The following is a 21,532-nucleotide window of genomic DNA, read 5'->3' as shown; positions in this document are numbered from 1 at the left end:
TGGGAAGATTGTTGGACTTTACAAGCACCATCTTTGCCAAAGGACTGGGCAGTACCCACGCTGCAAGGTGGTGTTGGAATTAAATGAGATTCCAGGTACCCCCTCCCACTCCCCTCACACCTCCCTGTCATTCCCACGCAAGGCCACAGCTGCCTCTCTCTCCTCAGACCTTCCGGTGGCCGGTGGCCAGCAGCATTGACAGCAATGAGATGCTTGAGATTCAGATCTTCAACTACAGCAAAGTCTTCAGCAACAAGTAAGTGTGGGGCGGGGTGAGAGAGGCGGGGCACTGGGGGGTGGGTCAGGGGAGAGGGGCCTTCCCTGCTCCTTGCACTGCCCTCTCCTTTGATTTTAAAGGAGGACCTGCATCCTGGCCTGGATTAACCTTCAAAGACCCCCCTCTCTGCTCCTTCATGTTGTCCTCAGAGCCCCCCAGCCCTCTCATAGCTTCCCATCCCCTTTCTCAAGTCTTCCTCCTTCTGCCATGCTGGGCAACAGTTACCTGCCTGAGAAGGTAATGATATCCTCCAACAGACCATCTACCTGTAGCCCTGAGAGTGAACTTGTCACACCTGCAGAGAACTAGAAGCTCAACGACAGTTTGGTTCAATGGTTTAGTAGTCAGGCAAGTCTGCTCTCAGATCCCAGCTCAGTTATCTACTGTGTGACCCTGGGCTGGTTGTATAACCTCTCTGAGTTCAATGTATGCTTATGTAAAGAGGCTAAGTATTTACTTCAAAGGGAAGCTGTGAGAATCAAGTGAGATAGATGTTCATTCATTCATCCAATCCCTATATTTACGAAGTGCCTACTGTGTGTCAGGCACAGACTAAGTGCTGAGCATGGAAGGTTCTTTACCACTACCACCACTTGGGAAGCTTAAGAATACTGAAATACTGAAATGAGTTGCCATGCTCTCCTCCAGGGGATCTTCCTGACCCAGGGATCGAACCCACGTCTCATGTCTCCTGCATTGGCTAAATTTAGTACATGTTAGCACTCTTGTGGAGAAGGCAATGGCACCCCACTCCAGTACTCCTGCCTGGAAAATCCCATGGATGGAGGAGCCTGGTGGGCTGCAGTCCATGGGGTCGCTAAGAGTCAGACACGACTGAGCAACTTCACTTTCACTTTTCACTTTTCCTGCATTGGAGAAGGAAATGGCAACCCACTCCAGTATTCTTGCCTGGAGAATCCCAGGGACGGGGGAGCCTGGTGGGCTGCCATCTATGGGATCGCACAGAGTCAGGCATGACTGAAGCGACTTAGCAGCAGCAGCAGTACTCTTGCCTGGAAAATCTCATGGGCAGAAGAGCCTGGTGGGCTGCAGTCCATGGGGTCGCTAAGAGTTGGACACGACTGAGCGACTTCACTTTCACTTTTCACTTTCATGCATTGGAGAAGGGAATGGCAACCCACTCCAGTGTTCTTGCCTGGAGAATCCCAGGGACAGGAGATCCTGGTGGGTTGCCGTCTATGGGGTCTCACAGAGTCGGACACGACTGAAGTGACTTAGCAGCAGCAGCAGCAGCAGCAGCAGCGGTTCCTGTCTTGGATTCAAAAGCCAAATCCTGTTATACAAGCTAGAGAGAATCATGATTGAACCACAAAACATGTCAAAAAATGCGAGGGAGGATTACTCACTGAGAGCTCCCTATGACTCAACAGTGAGAGAAGACTGCAAATGAAAGAAAAGCTGACCTAATCCTCAGGTCATATTAATAGAGGTAAAGCCTTCAGAGCAGGAGAGATGAGGGGCGAGGGTTCCACTATTCCTCCTGCTGATTGCAGAGAACATGAATAGGCACTGCCTTGTGCCCGGGGGAAAGGACTTTAAATCTTGCCTCCTGACAACAGGCTGAGCGTCTGGAGGAGAAAATTGCAAAAGACACGTTCATCCATCCATCCTTTGTCCATCCTTTCAGTCACTCATCAAACATTCACTGAGAAACACTCTGTACCAGCCAGACACTGTGCTAGTCATTGGAGGTGCTAAGATGAGGGGTTAAGACATGCCTGCCCCCCAGGAAGGATTCCTGCCACATGAAAGAGGAAAGATGTGTGCCTAGAAGCAGGACGAGGACCAGGCTGCATTGCCAGATGACAGCCGACTGCCGGGAGATCTGAGAGCTCTCCAACCAATGAGCTGTCTTGGGAAGAGAGCTAGCAGAGAGTGGACCATGATGCTGTAGAGGGGTTTCTGAGTCAGGAAGGGCGGAACCACATGGATCCAAGGATTCTGTGGTTTTTATCTCAGGCCCGAGAGATCTCAGCTGAGTACTTGGAATGGGCATTCCAGGATGGCTGGCTCAGGGCATCCCACCATTCAGGCAGCTGCCTCTGACACCCACAAGAAAGTTTGTAAGACACCCTATCGGGGCCCCCAAAGTAAACCAGGATCTTCTTTGTGAGGACAAGAGAAACAGGACAAGAGGACAAGAGAAACAGGAACACACACAATAGGGTGGATGTGGGGGAGGAAGCAGAAGCTGAGGACCAGGACAGGCTCTGGGCCCCCCAGCAGGACCCTAGTAGATGGCAGAGCACCGGGGAGCTTTAGAGGTCAGTCGGAGCAACCCTCACTGTGCAGATGGGGAAACTGAGCCTCAGAGAGGAGACCGAGGCCACAGGGGTAGACAGCAGTGGAGGGGGTGCTAGGATGCTGGTCTTCCCCCTCCTCTCCTGATCCTCAGACTCCCAGAAACCAGGCTATGTGAGCAGTGATGGTGGAAACCACGGAGCTGGCCCCTCACCCAGGGGTTGTGGGGGCCTTGGAAAAGAGGAGACATGGATTGAAGAAAGAAAGTGTCCTTGTCAGGGGCCAGGAGATCCTGGGTCTGCTCCGTCCACCTTGAATGAGGTCCTGTTTTGAGAGCCTTGGGCTTCCCTATGAGGACTCAGTGAGTGTCGGATCCAAGAGATATTGTACGACCCCCTCTGCCTGTCCAGGGCCCTGTGAGAGGGGGTTGGCCTGACCCAGGCACCAGTCTCCTGGGACTCCTGAATAATTCAGGAGCCAGGAGAGCAGTGGAGGCCCGGCCAGCCCTCGGGCACTTGACACCAGCTCCCAGGGGAAAGCAATAAATTATTGACAGGTCCTGGAGCCTGGTTGCAGCTCTATTGTGGTCAGTCTGTGGGCCTGACTGTGTGAAGGCCCCCTCCCTGCTGGCTAAGTACCGGGGATCCTGCCTCCACTCAGTCTGCTCAACTGTGGGCCCTGTCGGTAGTGTGGGTGGGAGGGGTACTCTTTTTGTGGTGGGTAACCCAGATGAGCTGCATAAGGGAAGCTGTCCAAAGATGGATGATTCCAGCTCCTTCACCAATAGCTCAGGGATAACTGAGGCCCAGAGACTGTCCTTGCCCAGGGTTACACAGCAGAGTCAAGGCAGAACCTAGTCTTCAACCCAGACCTCCTGACCCGGGGTTGGCACTCCTTCCCAAAGAATGGATGGCCTCATGCCTGCACCTTCCAGGAAACAGTCCCAGCTCTCCAGGGACATGGGAGCCCACCTGGGCCCCCTCCCAGGCAACTCCTCCATGCGGACCTACCCAGAGGAGGAGAATCAATAGGCAGACCCTGCTGAGCTTCCAGCCAGTCCAAACAGAGGGCAGCAGGGGTCAGGGTTGGATGTGGTCTCTGGGGTCACCAGACAGACCAGATTGAAGGCTTCTTTCCTACACCAGCTCCTTCCCCAGAGAATGTCTATGGAAGGGGTTGAGGGCAGTGTTCTGCTAGAAGCAACATAAGGGCATGAGTTTTGAAATTGTGTTTTCATAGCAAGCACCCTGGTTTTGCTTAAACAGTATGTTCCAGACATGCAAAAGGAGGAAAGTTTTATAAAAATGTTTTTCTTTATTCTTTACATAAGACTAAGATCACATCAACTGTCCATTTCAAAGAATGCTACTGCAGGACAAACTCTCCTCTTATGTCCCTTGCAAGACTGACCTCCAAAACCTTGGTTAAGCTGGAAGGCCAGGACATTTTCTGAGCACTGGTGGGGCAGTAGCCCCATCCTGCCCCCTGGGGGTGTCTTGTCACACTGCAGCAGCTCTATGGCTCTCTGGGCTTCTAGGCAAAAGTTGTGCCTGCACACCCAGCATTCAGCAGGTGCTCAACTGGCCCTGCTGCTGCTGCTGCTGCTGCTGCTGCGTCGCTTCAGTCATGTCTGACTTTGTGTGACCCCATAGACCCCATCAGGCTCCATCGTCCCTAGGATTCTCCAGGCAAGAACACTGGAGCAGGTTGCCATATCCTTCTCCAATGCATGAAAGTGAAAAGTGAAAGTGAAGTCACTCAATCGTGTCCAACTCTTAGTGACCCCAGGGACTGCAGCCTACCAGGCTCCTCCATCCGTGGGATTTTCCAGGCAAGAGTACTGGAGTGGGGTACCATTGCCTTCTCCGCAACTGGCCCTAGTAGGGCCAAAAGGGCCTGAAGTTCCAGTTGGCAATGATAGAACAGGGATTCTCAAAGTACGCTCCCCAACCTCCATCATCAGCATCACCTGGACACAGGTCAGAAATAGGCATTCTGCTAAGTCAGAGCCCCTGGCGTGGGGCCCACTCCCAAGGGCTGATGGTACACATCTCTCCCGACTCTGTGTTCAGTGAACTTCACATGGGAAGATTGAAACTGACCTTGGTGGGGGTATTTACACCATGGAAATGGGCAAAAGCTGCAAGTCAAGACTGCCCTTCCCCTCCCCAGCCAGTTGTTAAACAATGGCCAGCAAAACCATGGGTGGGTGGGTCCCAGTTGTCTGAATTTTAACAAGCCCTCCTGATGATTCTGTTCATGCTCAAGTTTCAGTCAGTTCAGTCACTCAGTCGTGTCTGACTCTTTGCAACCCCACTGTTTTAGACCCTGAAGAGATGAGGCTGCAGAAGCCCAGTATATATCTTCATGCCTAGAGTCTGCTCTTAGAAGGGCTACACAGGACAGAAGCTAAGAGCCCACCTAAAGTTGAGACTCAGGGGCAGCAGCGCCTGGTCTCCTGAACCCGGCCTGGCACTTCAGTCTGCATTGCCCAAGCTGAGGCCAGGATGCCATGGGGGGAGGCAGCTGCCAAGGGGCTGGTCTGAGAAGAGCCTAGAAGCCTCAGTGGGCTCTAGAGTAGAGGAAGAGTGTGAACAGTTTCACCCTGGGGGGGGGTGGGGTGAGCTGGCAGATGGAGCTCTGAACTTCAGAGGGAAGCATGCATTCTGACTGCTTCTGCCACTTCCTCCTCTCACACAGACAGGAGGCTTTTTTAAACAGTGTCTGCCCTCCAGAGCCCATCAGGAGGGTACAAACATCAAACACATTAAAGTCAGATTCCACCTGATGCCTCATCTCACCCAGAGTGGCCATTAAATCAACTGCATCCCTTCCTGCTTTCTCAGCCTCACTTTCCTCCCCTATAAGCCAAGGGCAGCACCGGAGGACCCCAAGAGCCCCTCCTGTCTCACACCCTGTGGATGCCTGCCCCCCCCCACCCTGAGCTTTTGTCCCTTCAGTCAAAAGTATCATGTATGTTTTCATCTACCCCACGTGGAATCGCCGTGTGAGAACATCTCTCGGAGTACCATCTTTTCCCAGAGCAATAACCTTCAAATTGTGGGGCAAAGTGTGGGACAACTCGACTCAGTCAGCATTGATGGGGCCCCCACTGTTGTTCATGAATTCTAGCCAGTAGATTTTGAGATTTCCTGTGAGCCAGAAACATCAACTAGAGGCTGAAATAGGAAACAGCCACTTCCTTGGAAAGGCTCACAGACTAATGTCACCCCCTTGACAATGACCAGACAGCTTCCTGGAGTGCTGGCTTTGCACTAGGTGTGCTGATAAGAACTTGGTACAGAGCATTTCTGTTGGTCCTCTAAGCAGTAAAGTAGAGGTATTAGCTCATCTTAGGAGAAATCTGAGACTGAGTGAGCCCAAGTTTGATGCCCAGCTAGCAGATAACTCGCTAGTAAGTGTCCAAGCTGGGCTTCTGATCCTCTCTCTCTGAGTCCAGAACTGTGCCCTTTACATCATTGCCCTGCATCACCTCTCTAGGTACCTAGGGGGATGGGGAGCCCACAGACAGATGGGTCCTTGCCCCAAGGAGCTTGCAGAATGCAGGTGTGTGGAGGCATCACTAGTGATTCAACAGAGGATGAATGAGCCAGTGGTGCTGGAGCAGAGAGCTTGGTCGTGATTAGGGAGGTGGAAGGGGGTGGGGCCTCCAGTCCTTCCCCACAGCCTCTATACTGGGCGTCTGGAAGCTGCTCTGCGGGGGCTGAGCTGAACCCCGAGACAGCACAAACCTGAGGAACACAAGCCCCACCAGGGTACCGCGATCCCAGTCTGTGACTATCCCCCTGGGTGCTCACTGCCCTCAAGCTCTCCCGGGAAAATCGCTCTTATACATACAAATACACACAGTTGTTGGGGGTCACAGACCCTCCTGGACATGCCGCTCTGGCCAGCCCCAGCTCCTGGGCCACCTTCTCCAACCCCAGCTTGGAGCCCAAGCCAGCCCTCTCCTTTTCCAGCCCACCGGTCTCTTTTACAGCCAGTCACAGCCTCTTGGGATGTCAGCCTTGCTCTCTGACTCCTCGATGTGAAACCATGAATACCATGCCCCTCTGCCGTTCACAGGCTGATCGGGACCTTCCGCATGGTGCTGCAGAAGGTGGTGGAGGAGAACCACGTGGAGGTGACCGACACGCTGATGGATGACAACAACGCGATCATCAAGGTGGGGGTGCCCAGAGAGTCCCTGGACATGCCCATTACTGGGTCACCTGGGGGCCTGTTCACCTCTGCCCCCGCCTGCACATAGCACGGTCTAGGCTGGGTCTTCTCGTGGGTAGAAAGGTGTGGTGGGAGGAGGGGACTCAGGTCAGACTGCTGGAGGCCGTGGGGGGCCGTGGGGGCCCTTGAGGGTGGCAGACACTGAAGCCCTTTTTGCAGTGAGAGTACAAGTGATGGTGACTAGCGGACTCCCTCCCTTCTCCATCAGGGAGCCTTCCGTCTGGACCCAGGTCAGGGATCACTAAAAGGTATCCTCGTCATCTGAAAGCCAGCCTGAGCCCCGCTGGCCTCCACAGGGCGTGACCTTCACGCCTGCCTTGGCATCTAAGACTAGCCATTCTATGAGGGCAGGGACTTCTTTCTATTCTATGTGTCACAACCCACCCCTGGACTTCCAACAAACACACATGCACCAATGAGGCACAGCCTGTAGGGACTTAACACACATCCAAACAAACGGAGGAAATAAACCAGTCGAGATGCCCAGTCCTCAGGCTCTGCTCTGATGCATCTGCCCCTTGAGCTCATTCATGCCCACCCCTGGGCAGCTGAGCCTAGTGGTGAGGAACTCGGCTCCTGGATATGGACCTTCGCTAGGCCACTCAGTAACTGTGTGACTTGGGCCGGTTACACATCATCTGCAAAGTGAGCAAAATTATAGTATCAACTTCACAGGACTCTTCTGAGGATTAAATGGAAATGCACAGAAGGGGCCTGGGACAGTTAAGTATATAGTAAGTGCTCAGTAAATATTAGGTTGGTCAAAAAGTTCGTTCAGGTTTTTTCATAACATCTTACAAACTTTTTGGCCAACCCAATATCAGTAGCTATTATTTCCTGACCTCAGTTTATCCAGATGTAAAATGGGGCTGCACCAACCCTGGTCCCACGTATGACCCTACGTAGTGGTCAGCAGAGTAACCTCAAAAGCAGGACTGCAGCCACAGGGACCCCAGGGGTGGGGCAGGAATTCCCACAGTGCCTCGGTGGCTCGAGACACTTCCCTGCTGAGAACAAGGGGCTTCTCCGCTTGGCCCCCAAGAGGTCATTCTCTCCACATATAGGCATAGGCAGGGGTGGGGGTGCCTCTTGAAATCGGGGGGGTGGGGTCTCAACAACCGCAGCAAAGGGAGAGAGGGAGAAAAACAAGCTGCAGACACCGGTGGTGCGGAGGACTCGGAGAGGAGCGTAGATGTCCAGAGGAGGAGGATAGACTGTGAGAGGTGAGACAGGAGAGAGAACCGGGGGGATGGGCAGGAACAGACGGACGGCACAGACCGGGCCTTGTACTTCTAGAATCAGCTGTAGGAATTCAGTTGAGGAAAGGACTTACAAATTATCCAACTCACCCACCACCTACCTCTGCCACCCATTCTATGGATGGGAACTCTGAAGTCCTAGACGAAGAATGGATTTAGCCAAGGTCCAACAGCTGGTCAACAGCAAAACCAACTCTAGGACCCCGGACCTCTGATTCCAAGGCCACCATTTTCCCACCATTACAGGCTTGGTCTTGCCAAATGGACCACATTTGCTCAGTGGGAAGGATGTGGGGCTTGAAGTCAGCCAGGCTGGGCTCACATCCCAGCTCCGTCTCTTGTTAGCTATGTGACTTGAGCAAGTAACTTAACCTCTCTGATGTGTTAGGTAGGGCAGGTTGAAGTGTTGGGAAGATCAAATGAGTTTACATCAAGCATCTTACCATGATGACTAGCGCAGTGAGGGATTCAGAAAATGTGTTTATCTTTCCCTTCCCAGGGGAAGTGGAAGGCTGGCATCCCGAGGCCCACTCACTGAGTGAAGGCTGCCTGTGGGGGTCCCCGGAGCAAGCCAACCCTGACTTGTAGAGGGGACAAGCATGTCTAGAAGATGTCCTAGCACCCGCGTGGGTTGAGGAAGGGATTAGAATGAGTCTTCCCTGTGCACCGGGGAGAAACCAGAGCTGAGAGGAGGGCAGTGGCCCAAGGATACAGAGCAAGACTCCTAATCAGGATTCTCAAGTGCACAGCATGGGTCCAAGTCTGGGGCTCCACGCTCCCCTAGAGAAAAGTCCAGGGTGACCAGATGGCACCTCCTCTCCAGAGTAGGAGAGTAGGTGTCAGACGGGCAGGAAGAACTGCTGAGACCACGCCTTTGGAGGGTGCCCAGGGTCTGCACTCCTCCGCTGAAGGGTTCATGTCATCACATCCCAACAATCATCAGGAGTGAGGGGACATCAACTGACTTCAGGCAGACCACCCCTTGTCCCTGCAGGCAACCCTTGTTCTGAGGATGAGGGGGTGACCTGTGCCCTGGGGATACTGGAGGATGCCCTTGATTCTGTGCACAGTGGACTCAGAGAGTCCACCCCCAGCCCAGCCCAGCTGTCCAGGTGGGGCCCCCACCCCCTACCTCGGGCACCGGGGTGGGAAGAGAGCCATGTGCAACAGGATCTGGAGCCAGAGCCCATTCTGTAGACTGAGTCTGTGCTTGTCAGTCTTTCTGAGCCTCTGTTTGCTCATCTGCAAAATGGGAACATAGTGGGAGGACTGTCCCCAGCTCGCCCTCCTTCAGTGAGTTAAGGGTGTGGAAGGACCTTGTAAAATCATGGAGCAGCAGAATCCACAGGATTACGATTGTTCCTGCCATCCCAGCCGCTCAGCACCCCTCTCTCCTCCAGACCAGCCTGTGTGTGGAGGTCCGGTATCAGGCCACAGATGGCACGGTGGGCTCCTGGGATGACGGGGACTTCCTGGGGGAGGAGTCCCTTCACGAGGAAGAGAAGGACAGCCAAGAGACAGATGGGCTTCTACCCGGCTCCCGCCCCAGCTCCCGGCCATCAGGCGAGAAGAGTTTCCGGAGGTAACAGGCTGGGCCCTGTCTCCCCAAGACCCAGGGAGTGTGCCTGGGGCCTGGGGCCCCTGGAAGGCCCCTCTAGGCCTGGCTGGGCTCGGAGCACAGAGCCAAGTTGCTGGAGAGTCAATACAAGAGGAGGGAAGGGGTTTCTGCAGCCTCCCCTCACCCCCAACTCCAGAACTCACTGGGGAGACAGCAGAGTGTCTGGAATCAGGCCCAGGGGCCAGGCCTCCCCCTGTGCTGAGGGAAGCGACATTCCAGGAGGGCGGCATCTAACATGAGTAGAAGAGGCTAGACCTCTGGCCTCCTCAAAGAAAGGGAAAAGTGGACAGGAGGAGGCCCTGATCTCTCTGGCCCAAGACTCAGCAGCGCCAGACTAGCCCCAGGCAGCCTGGCTCAGTGAAGACACAAGGGAAGGGCGGGAGTCCCTTCCGGCTGGGGTGAAGCCAGCAGTCCTGGTCGGGACCTGGGCTCTCTTCAGTTGAGAGGATGGCATCCAGCACCCTCAGTATCCAGGAGTCACATCTGCAAAGTCCAGCCACACACAGAGGACAGGATGCTGGGTCCAAATGCACTGTTTCCAAACAGAGAAGTGCAATTGTACTACTCTTAGGGCTCAGAGAGGCTGGTAAAACACTCTCCTCAGGTCACTGGAAATAGTGTGTGAAACACAGGTAAGTCAGCGGTCCCTCAGAAGGATGGGGATGGGTTTGGAGAGAGGGGTGGTTCCCCTCCCACTGGAAACATCTCCCTCCCATTTCCTTCCACCCTGTCCTTTCCGTGAAATTTATTCAGTGCTTGTCTTGAAAAAGACACAGATTCTAAATTAGGGTAATTAAATTTTATATTTTAGTTGTATGAATACATTTTCCTTTTTTGCCCTTGGACTACTCACCCCCACCTGCACACAGACAGACAGACAGACAGATACACACACATAAGCTTAAGACCCTGGGAGCCAAGTGAGGGGTAACAGTAATAAGATCAAAGGAACCATGCCTGCAGCAAATATTACTGGGCCTTCCCCTCCAGGCCAGCCATGGGGTGGGCGGTATCACCCAGGCAAGTTTGCAGCCGGTCCTCCTTAGACTCCAGGCTGGGTGGCATGGAAAGGACATACAATCTGGCCTCAGGAGACAAAGACCCGAGTCCCAGCTCTGCCATTTACCAGCCTGTGACCCTTGGCCCATCACTGCTACCTCTACAAGGGGGCCCAGGACAGTAGGAACCCCTACCCTATTGCTGGGAGAGCCGAGGGATTGATGGAGAGTCAGGCTATAACTGGGGTGCCAAGTGCTACCCACATGAGAACTGGTGACAAACAGGTTGTTGGCTGGACAGTGCAGAGGGTTAGGAATTGGTCTGGAAAGGGTGAAAAGAGGAGAAGGGACCCAGTGGGGAGCGCCAGGGTCCAGCCCCGGTGGATCCAGGGTGATTCGAAGGGGAGACGGAGTAGGCGAGGAAAAAACTTATTTATTTATTAATATAAGATTAGATTAGGAAGAAATAGTGTAACAGGAAAATTAAGTGGAGAAAAGAGGCTGAATAACTTGGTTTACGTGGAAAGCCAATAAAGTTCCAGACAAGGAGCTTGCACCATCTACGTTAGGCCACCGGTGTCCGTTTGAATGTTGGAGAGTGCCCCGCCTTGGGGTCTCTCTCTTACGGATCTTGGAAGCCAGGACAAGTAAGTAGACATGGCGAGCCTCCATGCCCCAGATGAGAATTCAGCCTGAAATTAGAGTAAAGAGGAGACACGGGGAAAACCAGTCCTTCCAATGACTGGCCCCCCCTCTATTGTCCTTCAAGGCCTTTTATACTTTTGATTATATATAGAGATCAATGGGTAATACAAAGTTATGCAGCATTAGCAGCCCAGACTCTTATCAAAACCAGGCTTTTCTCTCTGCATACCTAGTTGTATACACAAGTCTTAGGTGATTTACATCATCTTCTGGCCAAAAGGGCCAATTAACATTTTACAGCCTTTTTTTTTCTGATAAGGGTTTGTCAGCCAGAAGACTTATTTGTGTTGTTCTTCCCAAAGTCTGGTGCCACTCTCAGAAAGCACTAAATAAAGTTACATTCTTATATAGCAAAGATACAGCTATTTATAACACGTAAAATGAGTACAGTGATTATAACAAAAGAAAAGTAATTAACTCAAAAGTCTAGCATTGCTAACATCAAAAGTATTATATATCCTTTTCCATATCCCGTTTACATTGATTAACATCCTCCCAGGTGCCTAAAAGATAAAGAATATGGAGGCCTGGCAGCAATCATTGAGTCAACAGTGAAATCCTGTCACCAATATGATTTTTGGCTCTTTAGAAAAGGCTCTGTATCTTTAAGATGTTTTTAAGCTTTGCGCCTCCCCCGTTTGAGGGGCTGTAAGGAATTCACAAGCTGTAACAGGTCCAGGGGAACCTGTTAGGGAAGCTAGAGAGCTATCAGAGGGGTTTAACTGAAACATCCGTTTCAAATGCAGAAGACTAAAGCCCTGATTTGACTTTTTCCAGAGAATATCAGAAGAGTGGAAAAGCAGGCAGATTCTTATTTTGGGGAGTACATGCTCAAGAAATACCAGGGGGAAAACCTGAGGTCTGATTAGCCTTGCCATCAGAGCTCTGCCGCATGACCTTGTCACGGGTGGAATTCCTCACACTGGCTCCTGGCAGGGGAGCAAGCATGGGGACAAGGACACTAAGGGTGCCATCAGATCCCCATCTTCTGTTCCCTTAGAGCAAAGAGCTTGTCTGAGACTAACAGTGGGCTTTAAGAAAACTCTAAGAAAGGGCTTTCTGGGGACAGACTGGATGCCTCTCGAGGGCCATCAACTTCAGGGAAAGGAACGCTGGCTCTGAGTCAGGAGAGCTGAGCCCCAGTGAGTCGTGTCCTGCTGCCACTAACTGACTGAGTGACTTTGGGAAAATCACTAGCCTTCTGGGTCAATAACAACAGTGGGTTGAGCATCCTGGCTCCCCGCCCCCAGCTCCGACGTCCAGAGGGAGGCAGAGGTTCTCTGGGTCCTGTGGGGAGCACACGGGGAGCCATCCTCCAGAGTTCTGGGCAGCCAAGACAGCAGCAGGGTTGCTGCAGCTCAGGCAATGTTGAACGAGACCCTCTCTCCACCCACGAGCAGGCCAGGGTGCTGCTGGAAGGAGCAGTGAGACGATGCAGGCAAGCCTGCAGGGCTTTGGTCCTGGACCTGCAGATGGTCCTGGGCCCCAGGAATTCGGAGACAGAGAGGGTGTCCCATCCTTCCTCACGCCATGGCCTGGCTTTCCCACCTCTCCTGACCCTCACACAGCCTCTCCCAGGGCAGCAGCAGGAAGCAGGAGTGAGAGGAGGGGTTTCTCTGGGGACTGGGAATGGGAAGAGGTTGAAGACTGCAGACAGAGCTCCCGGTCTTCCCAGGGCCACCGGCCTGCACTGGAGGGGCTGGCTGAGTGTGAGCATGGATTTCCGGCCGCGTGGGGGCCGCCAGCACAGACCCTGAGAATGCCCCGGGGTGGTGTCGCTGCCACGTGTTCTCCGGCCAGGTCTGGCCATGCAGCCGGCAGACCGGGGTGGGTATAGAGAACCTGGGCTTTGCTGCACTTTCTGGTAGCTGCCTACAGGGGCCACTGGGGCCTCAGTCTAGAAGTGCGGGGTTCTGAGGAGAACCTGAATTTGGTCTCGCAACACTCAATGTGTCTCACCCTCCTCACATAGGTGCCAACCAGCCAGGCCTATCAGCTGTGGGGTCGGGAGGAAGTCACTGGCTTCGGGGCCAGAGAGCCATAGAATGTGGCCAACAAAGGGACAGGGAAAAGGAAGCATGTGTCTCAGCTCTGACGCCAAGCCCGCCCTCACCTGCACCAGCCCTCCAGCCCGCAGCCCCCTCCTGGGAAGGCCCATCCCCTTGAAGGTCAAGGTGCCCAAACTATAGGGCGCCCCTCTGTTGTTTTCCCAGTGACTCACTGATGCAGTGGTGTCTCGCCTGGTCGTCTGGACCCACAAGGGTCTGGTGCGGGAATCCACTCCTCCCTGTTGGTTGTGGCTGGGTGGGGTGCAGGCTGAAGAGGCCGGGGAGGGGGGCTGTGGAATGTATGGCAGGAAACAGCCTCAAGCTCAGGACTGGTGGCAAGAGATATCCATTCCTTGGAGGGCAGAGGCGATGAAGTGGGGGTCTCCTTCAAGGGCCTGGCTCCCCCTGCTGGGCTCCTGCCATCTCACCCTCCCTCGTTGAAGGGACCTCTGCAGACACTCCTCTACACTGCCAAGGCCGTAGGGATCTTCCTGGAAGTTCCTCCCATTGGACCTCAGGGAAGCAGCTGGCAGCTCTGCCCCCCAGGCCCCAACCTACCACCACCTGCACCCCTTGCCTCCCATCAGCCCTCTCCTCCTACGGTCCATCAGTCCCAGGTCCTAGCCAGTCACATGCCTTCTGAGTCACTCCGCCTGCTTGTCTAGTCCCTGTTGGCTGACAGTGCTGGCCCGTGGCCGGTGCTCAGCCAGGGTCCCCTTCCTTCTTCTCCCTTCCCACAGTCTCCACGTCACCCCACCACAACTTGTTCTACTCCGAGCAGCATCTGACTTTTTGGCCCAAGATCCTTCTCAGATATTGCCACCCCACCCCACTCCAAGGGCCCTACCAACAAATCTGCCCACAGCCAGAGCTTCACCACCACCTGGGCCCCAGGCCGGGATCTCACCCACTCACAGGACTCCCTCGCCTCCCTACCCTTGCCATCAGTGCTGCAGAGAGAGGGAATGAATTACTAACTCCAGGGGCACTTTGTTCTCAGCAGCAAAAAGTCGGGGTTCTGGGTTCCTGTATGTCAGTGTACACCTGCCCCGGTGTCTGAGGGGAGAGGAGACTTCAGCCCTGAACACCCACACAGGCACACACACTCAAGTGCCCGAGTGTTTTCACACGCTTACCTGCACATACATTCTATCTCTGGGTGACACAGAGGTGCTGCACACGCCACCGGGTTCTGGTAAGGATCCCCTGTTAGAAAGGACAAAGAAGGGAACCCAGCTTTAATCTCGAAGCTGCAGAGGCGTATTCCAAGACTCCTCAGTTTGTCCACCTGCCTGGCCCTACGGCCCTCCTCCTGCCCACAGCCCTTCCTGGTGTCCCTGGAGATGTAGGGGTGCCTCTGCTGGGTCTCATCCTAGGGGAGGGGAGGGAGGGGGTCACTTTTCTTGTTCTCCTTCTGGGTCATTCTTCTACTACAGTGGAGACCCATGGAGACCTCCCTCCTATGTCTGGGGCCAGGGGGCAGCAGGCATGTGTGCATGGCTGGGGGCTCTGACAGAGATGCGCACGAGGCATGTGCCCCAGGGTGTGCATAGACGTGTGTGTGGGGGAAAGCACACTCAGCCTCACCCCCAGAGTGCCAGGTTCCCAAGACCCCTCCCCTCATCTCCCTCCACCAGGCTGAGCTCCAGAGCTGCAGCCGCTCCCAAGCAGCCCAGAGGAGCTAGGGTCAAGGCCAAAGTGAGATCTGTGGTGAAGCAGTGCTCAGGAGACTCCTCCCAAGCTCAGCCACTTCACCTGAGGTGGGGGTCCTCTTCAACCCAGAGGCCGCCATTTTGATTCCCTCTCTCCACCCCATGGTTGCTTCTAACTGTGCAGACAGAGCGCTGGGGGTGGGAGCCTGAGGAAGAGGTGAGTGAAACTGAGATAGAGGGAGAGAAAGAGCTTGTGTGTGTGTGTGTGTGTGTGTGTGTGTGTGTTGACTGAAGAACAAAACTTACCTGGCCACACTGGAACACTAAAAACACAGTGTGGATTCTAGGAGGAAAGTCAGGCCTGTGCGGGGATTCAGGGAGGGGTCCTCTAGCAACAAGGATGACCATGAGGTCAAACCTGTCATCCTCACCCTTGTGGGCTGAGTGATTGAGGGCAGGCCACGCAGGGCTGTACAGTTACTAATATTAATGCTAGCTGTAGTCACTAAAGTGGTTGTAGTAAAATCAAAGTATTATTTTCCACAAAAAGAGGGGCTTTTCCCTTCTCCATTTCTACACTGAGAGTGTAGACCTGTGCAGGCCTCTTTGCTAGCCCAGAGGCCTGGAGTGTGTGAGGAGGGGTGGGGCGGGAATGTGCCAGCATCAGGGAAGCAGTGAGAGAACATTCTGGAAGGGCTTTCTGGAAGTCTCCCTAAGGAGGAGGAGGAGCCCTGCTCTGAACCCTGGAGCCACAGCTGGCTTATTGCTGCAGAGCCAGAACATCCTGGGCCCCCCTTTCTTCTCTGAGCTCCTCAGAGCCTAGGAGCCCTTTACTCCATTGGAGGGGATCAAGCCTGAGGAAGGGAGCCTGGTGGCCCAGGCCTGGGGCATGGCCTGGCTCATCTAACCTCGTGTTCCCTGTGGCACCTGCGACCCGCATCCTGAATTCACCAGACCCTGACCTGGGGCGGGGGGAGATCCAGGGACCCTGCAGCCTCCTCTGTCACCAAGGCTCCAGGTTCTCCTGGGTTTGGAGGCCCACTCCTGAGAGCTCCTCTCGCAGAATCAGGATTACAGCTCCCCACCCCCAAGGTAGAGCCCAGGGCTGTGGGACCCCTGCCCTGCAGGCTCAGGCTTGCTGACATGAGATGCTATGGGATGCAGAGTCTCTGGGACAAGGAGGCCCCCCGGGACCATGGGGGTCAGCAGGGTCAGGGACTAAGTCTGCAAGTGACTCTGGTTCACACCCTCTCACACACGTCCCCATTGTCTCCTCATTTCTTCCTCCCACTCAGCAAAGGCAGAGAGAAGACCAAGGGAGGCAGAGATGGCGAGCACAAGTAGGTGTCCCAGGCCAGGGTGGAGCCCGTGGGGCTCGTCAGAGGGAAGGGTCCCCAGCACAGGGTGCAGGTGGCGGGGGGCCCAGCTCCGAGTGGAGACAGCACTGGGCGAAGGCAGGGCGAGGGAGGTCTCTCCATCTGGCCGCGGGGGCAGGAACACGGAGGTGTCAGGGTGGGGGCGGGCCTTCTGGTTTCCACTCCCTCCTCCCTCCTTTCAGTGTCTCGATTCCTCCTCCACCTCCCTGCTCAGTCCCCCATCCCTGTGGGCAGGCATCCCTGTGGGCAGGCATCCCTGTGGGCAGGCATCCCTGTGGGCAGGCTTTCCTGCGAGGGAGGGAGTAAAGACAGCCCATGAGGCCAAAACCCACCTCCTCCTGGTACCAAGGCAGGGCCGGGCAGATGGACATGTGGCACTGGAGGCCCAAGGAGGACAAATTCTGGGTGCTGAGTGGCCACAGGGGGCGGCTGGAACATGAAGCCCAGAAAGCTAAGGAGGGACGACCCCCCTCCGGTGGTCTTCACTGTCTCCATTCCCCAGAGGGAAAGAGGAGGTGCCTCCAGATGGGGAGGGGCCACCACAAGGTATTGGGAAGTCTCAAGGCCTGATGGCGGGGGGAGTGACAAGTGGGTCCCCCAGGCTCCCCCAGAGCTCGTGTCACCTCAAGGACCTTCTAGCATCACAGGGAATTCACAAGGGGAGTGGCAGTCAGGGTTGAGCACACTGGAGGGGGCCTCTGCTTCAACACCCATTCTTGCAGATGACAGATCTGAGCCCCAGAAGAGGAGCAGAGCTGAGACTAAATAAAACCCAAGGCATTTACCTCCTGACCCAGAGTTTACAGTAGGCCCAGGAAGTTTAGAGTGCTTGATTACACTCTCAGTTCTCCAAACACACCAACAAAAGCCAAAAAGCCAGGAGTGTGGTCTTTATTTTCCAGATAGGGAAACTGAGCCCCAGAGATGTTAAGAGATTTGCTCAGAACAGTGGTCCAAAATAAGTTAAAAATCAATCGACCTGAGGTTAGCATGGCGACAGCAGAATTGTGTGTACAGGAGTCTGAAGTGATGAGCGTTGATGCGGGCTTGGGGTACTGCTTGCATTAAGATCCCAGGGACTCGCAGCCTCGTTTAAGGAAAGCATGAATTCCAACTCCCACTTGTTACACATGAGCAAAAAACACATGATGACAAGGCAGCAGCACTGAGAGGGGAAACTCAGGCCCCGAGACCCAAAGGGTCAGAGTTTGCCAGGTTACAAACAAGGGGAGAAGCCGCAGGCTGAGCGTGTATCAGGTTTGGAGAGGGAGCCAGGGAACCAGATCTCGGGGGCTGTGGGAGATGATGGCAGATGCTGAGCTCAGGGTCCCACCTAGGGAGAGAGCTTGGGGTCAGGTTTCTACATGGACAATCAGACATAAAAGGTTTGTATGAGATCCAAACAAGCTGCCAGTCCCCTAGCCTCTCTGTCTGAGATCAGCAATGCTCTAAGATCCTTCTTGATTTCCAGCTCTGCAGCCTGTCCTGGGCTGGACCCCAAGGGATTCAGACTGACCTGACCTCTTTGGCCACAACTGGATGAGGGAGTGCCTCAGTGAGAGCATGTAGTAGGCCCACAGTAAATGCTGGTTCCCTAGCAAGACCCCATCCTAATGTTCTGCCATTTCCAATTCACATAACTGGCATTTATTATTCTTATCTTAATGTGTAGAGCCTTAGGGATTTCTAAAAAGAGATTAAATAAGTCAAAATTCTTTAGCTTGAAGAAGAAAAGCTGTGGGAACTGTTTTAAATCTCTGAAAGATTATTGTGTGGCAAGACTTGTTAGTTTCTGACTCTACTGAGGAGAAATAAAAGGAAATCTCTATTCCCACAAATCCTGTGTCTTATGTAAAGTTAGTCACTCAGTCGTGTCCAACTCTTTGTGACCCGATGGACTAAGCCTGTCAGGCTCCTCTCTGTCCAGGGGATCCTCCAGGCAAGAACACTGGAGTCGGTTACCATTCTCTTCTCCAGGGGATCTTCCTGACCCAAGGATCAAACCTGGGTCTCCTGCATTGCAGACAGATTCTTTACCTTCTGAGCCACCAGGGAAGCCATCTCTTACGTAGGAGTTTGTTTCTCCCAGTTACCTGAGGCCTGAGCTAATGAGCTCAGCTCTGAGAGTTGGTGATGGACAGGGAGGCCTGGCAAGCTGCAGTCCATGGGGTCGCAAAGAGTCAGACACGACTAACTGAACTGAGCTGAACTGAGCTAATGAGCCCTGACAGTTCTCACTGCAGGTGGGTGGAGGGCAGAAGCCCTGGAGAAGCCATGGCCTACAGCTGGTTCAATTCCAGTCCCACTCCTCTAAGACACAACCTCCAGGATAACACAGACACCTGATTGAATGGGACTCAGCTCAGACAGTCTAGTTTGGCGAATGTCTCCAAGTCATCATTGAAGAGTTCCAGCCTCTCCCCAAGAAGGTTTACCCAACCACAAAAACATTCTTCTAGTTGTGAGCCATGGAACAAGCAAAGAAATCATTGGGCCCATAAATGAAAAAAAGAGTTTAAAATGAGTGAACTAACTTTAAAGCCTTCTTTCTAGAGAAAACCAGCAGTCTAAATTGCGGGTGCATATCATTATGACTGCCATGAATCCGGTGATGGGAAAGCTCAGATGTGACCACAAACCCTCAGAGGGTCCTGAGAAGCCCACCTCCCCAGCTTCCTGCTTTTCCTGTTTTCATGCAGCTACGAATAAGGAGCCACTTGGTTGCAAAGTGATTTTACACCAAGTTGATTATTGGCATGTTGTATTTGTCTGTTTCTGACCACACTATATCTTTAGCAATTGGAGAAGCTTCTAGAAAAAATGCAGAATTTAGAACAAACAAACATCAGTAGATCGGTAACCTAACCAACAATTTACCTTTTTTGAAATCCAAATCTTTAATACAAAGTGAGTAATCTTTAAAATTCCCTGATTAACATTTATTTTAAAAATAACCTTTACCCGTTGCCAAGAGAAACAGGCATGCTGTTTTCTGGGAATTGATAAGCAGGAAAAGCTTTTTCTTAAAAAAATTACTTTGTTGGCCGTGCTGGGTCTGCATTGCTGCGAGGACTTTTCTCTGTGGCGAGTGGGGGCTACTCTCTGGTTGTGGTGCATGGGCTTCCATTGCAGGGGCTTCTCTCGTTGCAGAGCATGGGCCCCAGGACACACAGGTATCAGCAGTTTCAGCACACGGGCTCAGTAGTTTCAGCTCCCGGGCTCTAGAGCACAGGCTCAGTAGCTGAGGCACAGCAGCTTAGTTGCTCTGCAGCATGTGGAATCTTCCTGGAACCAGGGATCGAACCCGTGTATCCTGCATTGGCAAATGGATTCTTTACCACTGGGCCACCAGGGAAGCCCAAAATCTTTTTCTATAGAGAATTATGATGTATCATCAATCAGAAGATTACAAAGGGCAGTGATAGCTAATGAGATCATGCTCTGCTACCCACAGTTCACAGGAATGAAAAGCAGGTCTAAGAGAAACAAATAGGCCCAGAGCCTACAGTAAGGATCTGGGAATTACACTTATCCTACACATTATGCATTTTTTTAAAGGATGTCTCCATTTTGAGATACTCCCAGACACACAGGAGTCCCATCAATGAACTTATCCACTTAAGATAGTTAAAATTATGCAAAGTCTAGGGAGAGGAGTTTCTTCTTTGAATTGCTTCAGGGTCTGGTAGACAATAGTCAGGCTTCCCTGGTGGCTCAGATGGTTAAGAATCTGCCTGCAATGCAGGAGATCCCGGTTTGATCCCTAGGTTAGGAAGATCCCCTGGAGAAGGAAATGGCAACCCACTCCAGTATTCTTGCCTGGAGAATCCCAAGAACAGAAGAGCCTGGAGGGCCCCAATCCATAGGGTCGCAAAGAGTCAGGCACGACTGAGCAACTAACACTTTCACTTTCGGGTAGACAATGGTTGAATAAGTATAGATTTTTTTTTTTAAGTCTCAATGTTTGCTTCCAAATATGTTTGTTTTAAGGAATAAAGTGACTTTCAAACTCAAGAGCCATAACTGCCTAAGGGAAGCCTCAGGCCCTTTTCCACTTGGATGGGTCCTTGGGATCAGCATCAGAAATCCACAATTCCCTGCCACCCAAACTTCCTCTGGGCCTCAGGCAGCAAAGGTAGATCCCGCCCATCCCAGGATGCAGAGTAGCTGGCTTCTCCAGGCAGGGCCTACTCTGACCTGACACCTGGCTTTGACCTACCATCTCAGAGCACTTTCCTGGGGGATCTCAAGGCGGGGGTGGGGGTCAGAGGCTGGGGACTGTGTGGCTAGAGCAGACTGTGTGTGATGGCAGCATGTAGGTCACACATGGACTGGGGCTAGAGACTCTAAGGATGCCACAGCCAAGAAGTGATTGTACATGGTCAGCACAGGGCCCTCCAGGACACTCCTCGGTTATCCAGGAGAGCAGCAAGGCTGGGAGGAAAGGAAACTCAAACACTGAGACAGGAAGCAGAGACAGGGCCCCACTAGGCTCACTTCCTGTTGCAGAGTCGGAGTACAGCTGGCACCCCTGCCCCGAAGGGCACCAAGCAGGGAGAAATCTCACAGGATGGTGCATTGTAAGCCAGGCAAGACAGTTCCTTTCTCACCATCCTACGACTGTTTTTAACAGGCTCATTGATCTGTTCAGTGTTAGGTCACCAGTGAATTAATATTTATAGACTTCTCTCCCCAAAATATATTGATGCTTAGATTATTTTTCCATGAGTCCCCACTCTGTAAACACGGTCCCTGGGACTCTTCAAGATGACATCTTTCCTCATCAGCAAGATGTGCTGGTTCTTGGAAACTTTCTACCACCATTCCCAATGGTCAGGATGTGGGATTCACACCCCCAGAGAAGTGCAACCCTACAGCATCAAGGATGCAGTTGGAAATACTGCCACCCTAGGAAATGGGAGCTTCCATCCCAACTCTCTGAGCCTCAGGTTTTTTGTGGTTTGAAAGAGGAGAAGCATATGGCCCTCCCAGGACACTTGGGACTGCAGTCACTCCCAGGACTGCCATGAAGATAAAATCAGCAAACATCTGGAAAAGTCTTTGGCCCAGATTAGTTGCTCAAGGAAAGTTATAT

The 21,532-nt window shown here is 53.1% G+C and overlaps 1 protein-coding gene across 3 annotated transcripts in view; it reads left to right on the top strand.

Annotated features, from left to right (window-relative positions):
* OTOF (otoferlin) overlaps positions 1-21,532 on the top strand; it is an 89,477-nt gene that overhangs the window by 28,645 nt on the left and 39,300 nt on the right. For 2 of the 3 annotated variants that reach the window (XM_068982191.1, XM_068982171.1), the window contains exons 3-5: positions 168-256; positions 6,626-6,725; positions 9,441-9,622. In XM_068982191.1, the coding sequence (XP_068838292.1) occupies positions 168-256; positions 6,626-6,725; positions 9,441-9,622 (371 nt within the window). Of the gene's footprint in view, positions 1-167; positions 257-6,625; positions 6,726-9,440; positions 9,623-16,356; positions 16,402-21,532 lie in introns of all 3 variants that reach the window. The other variant, XM_068982181.1, reaches the window with a different exon arrangement.

The sequence above is a fragment of the Capricornis sumatraensis genome, chromosome 1 (genome assembly GCF_032405125.1).
Source record: "Capricornis sumatraensis isolate serow.1 chromosome 1, serow.2, whole genome shotgun sequence".
Taxonomy (NCBI): domain Eukaryota; kingdom Metazoa; phylum Chordata; class Mammalia; order Artiodactyla; family Bovidae; genus Capricornis; species Capricornis sumatraensis.
The sequence above is the reverse complement of the archived record's forward strand: the minus strand, read 5'-3'. Positions and strand labels throughout refer to the sequence as shown.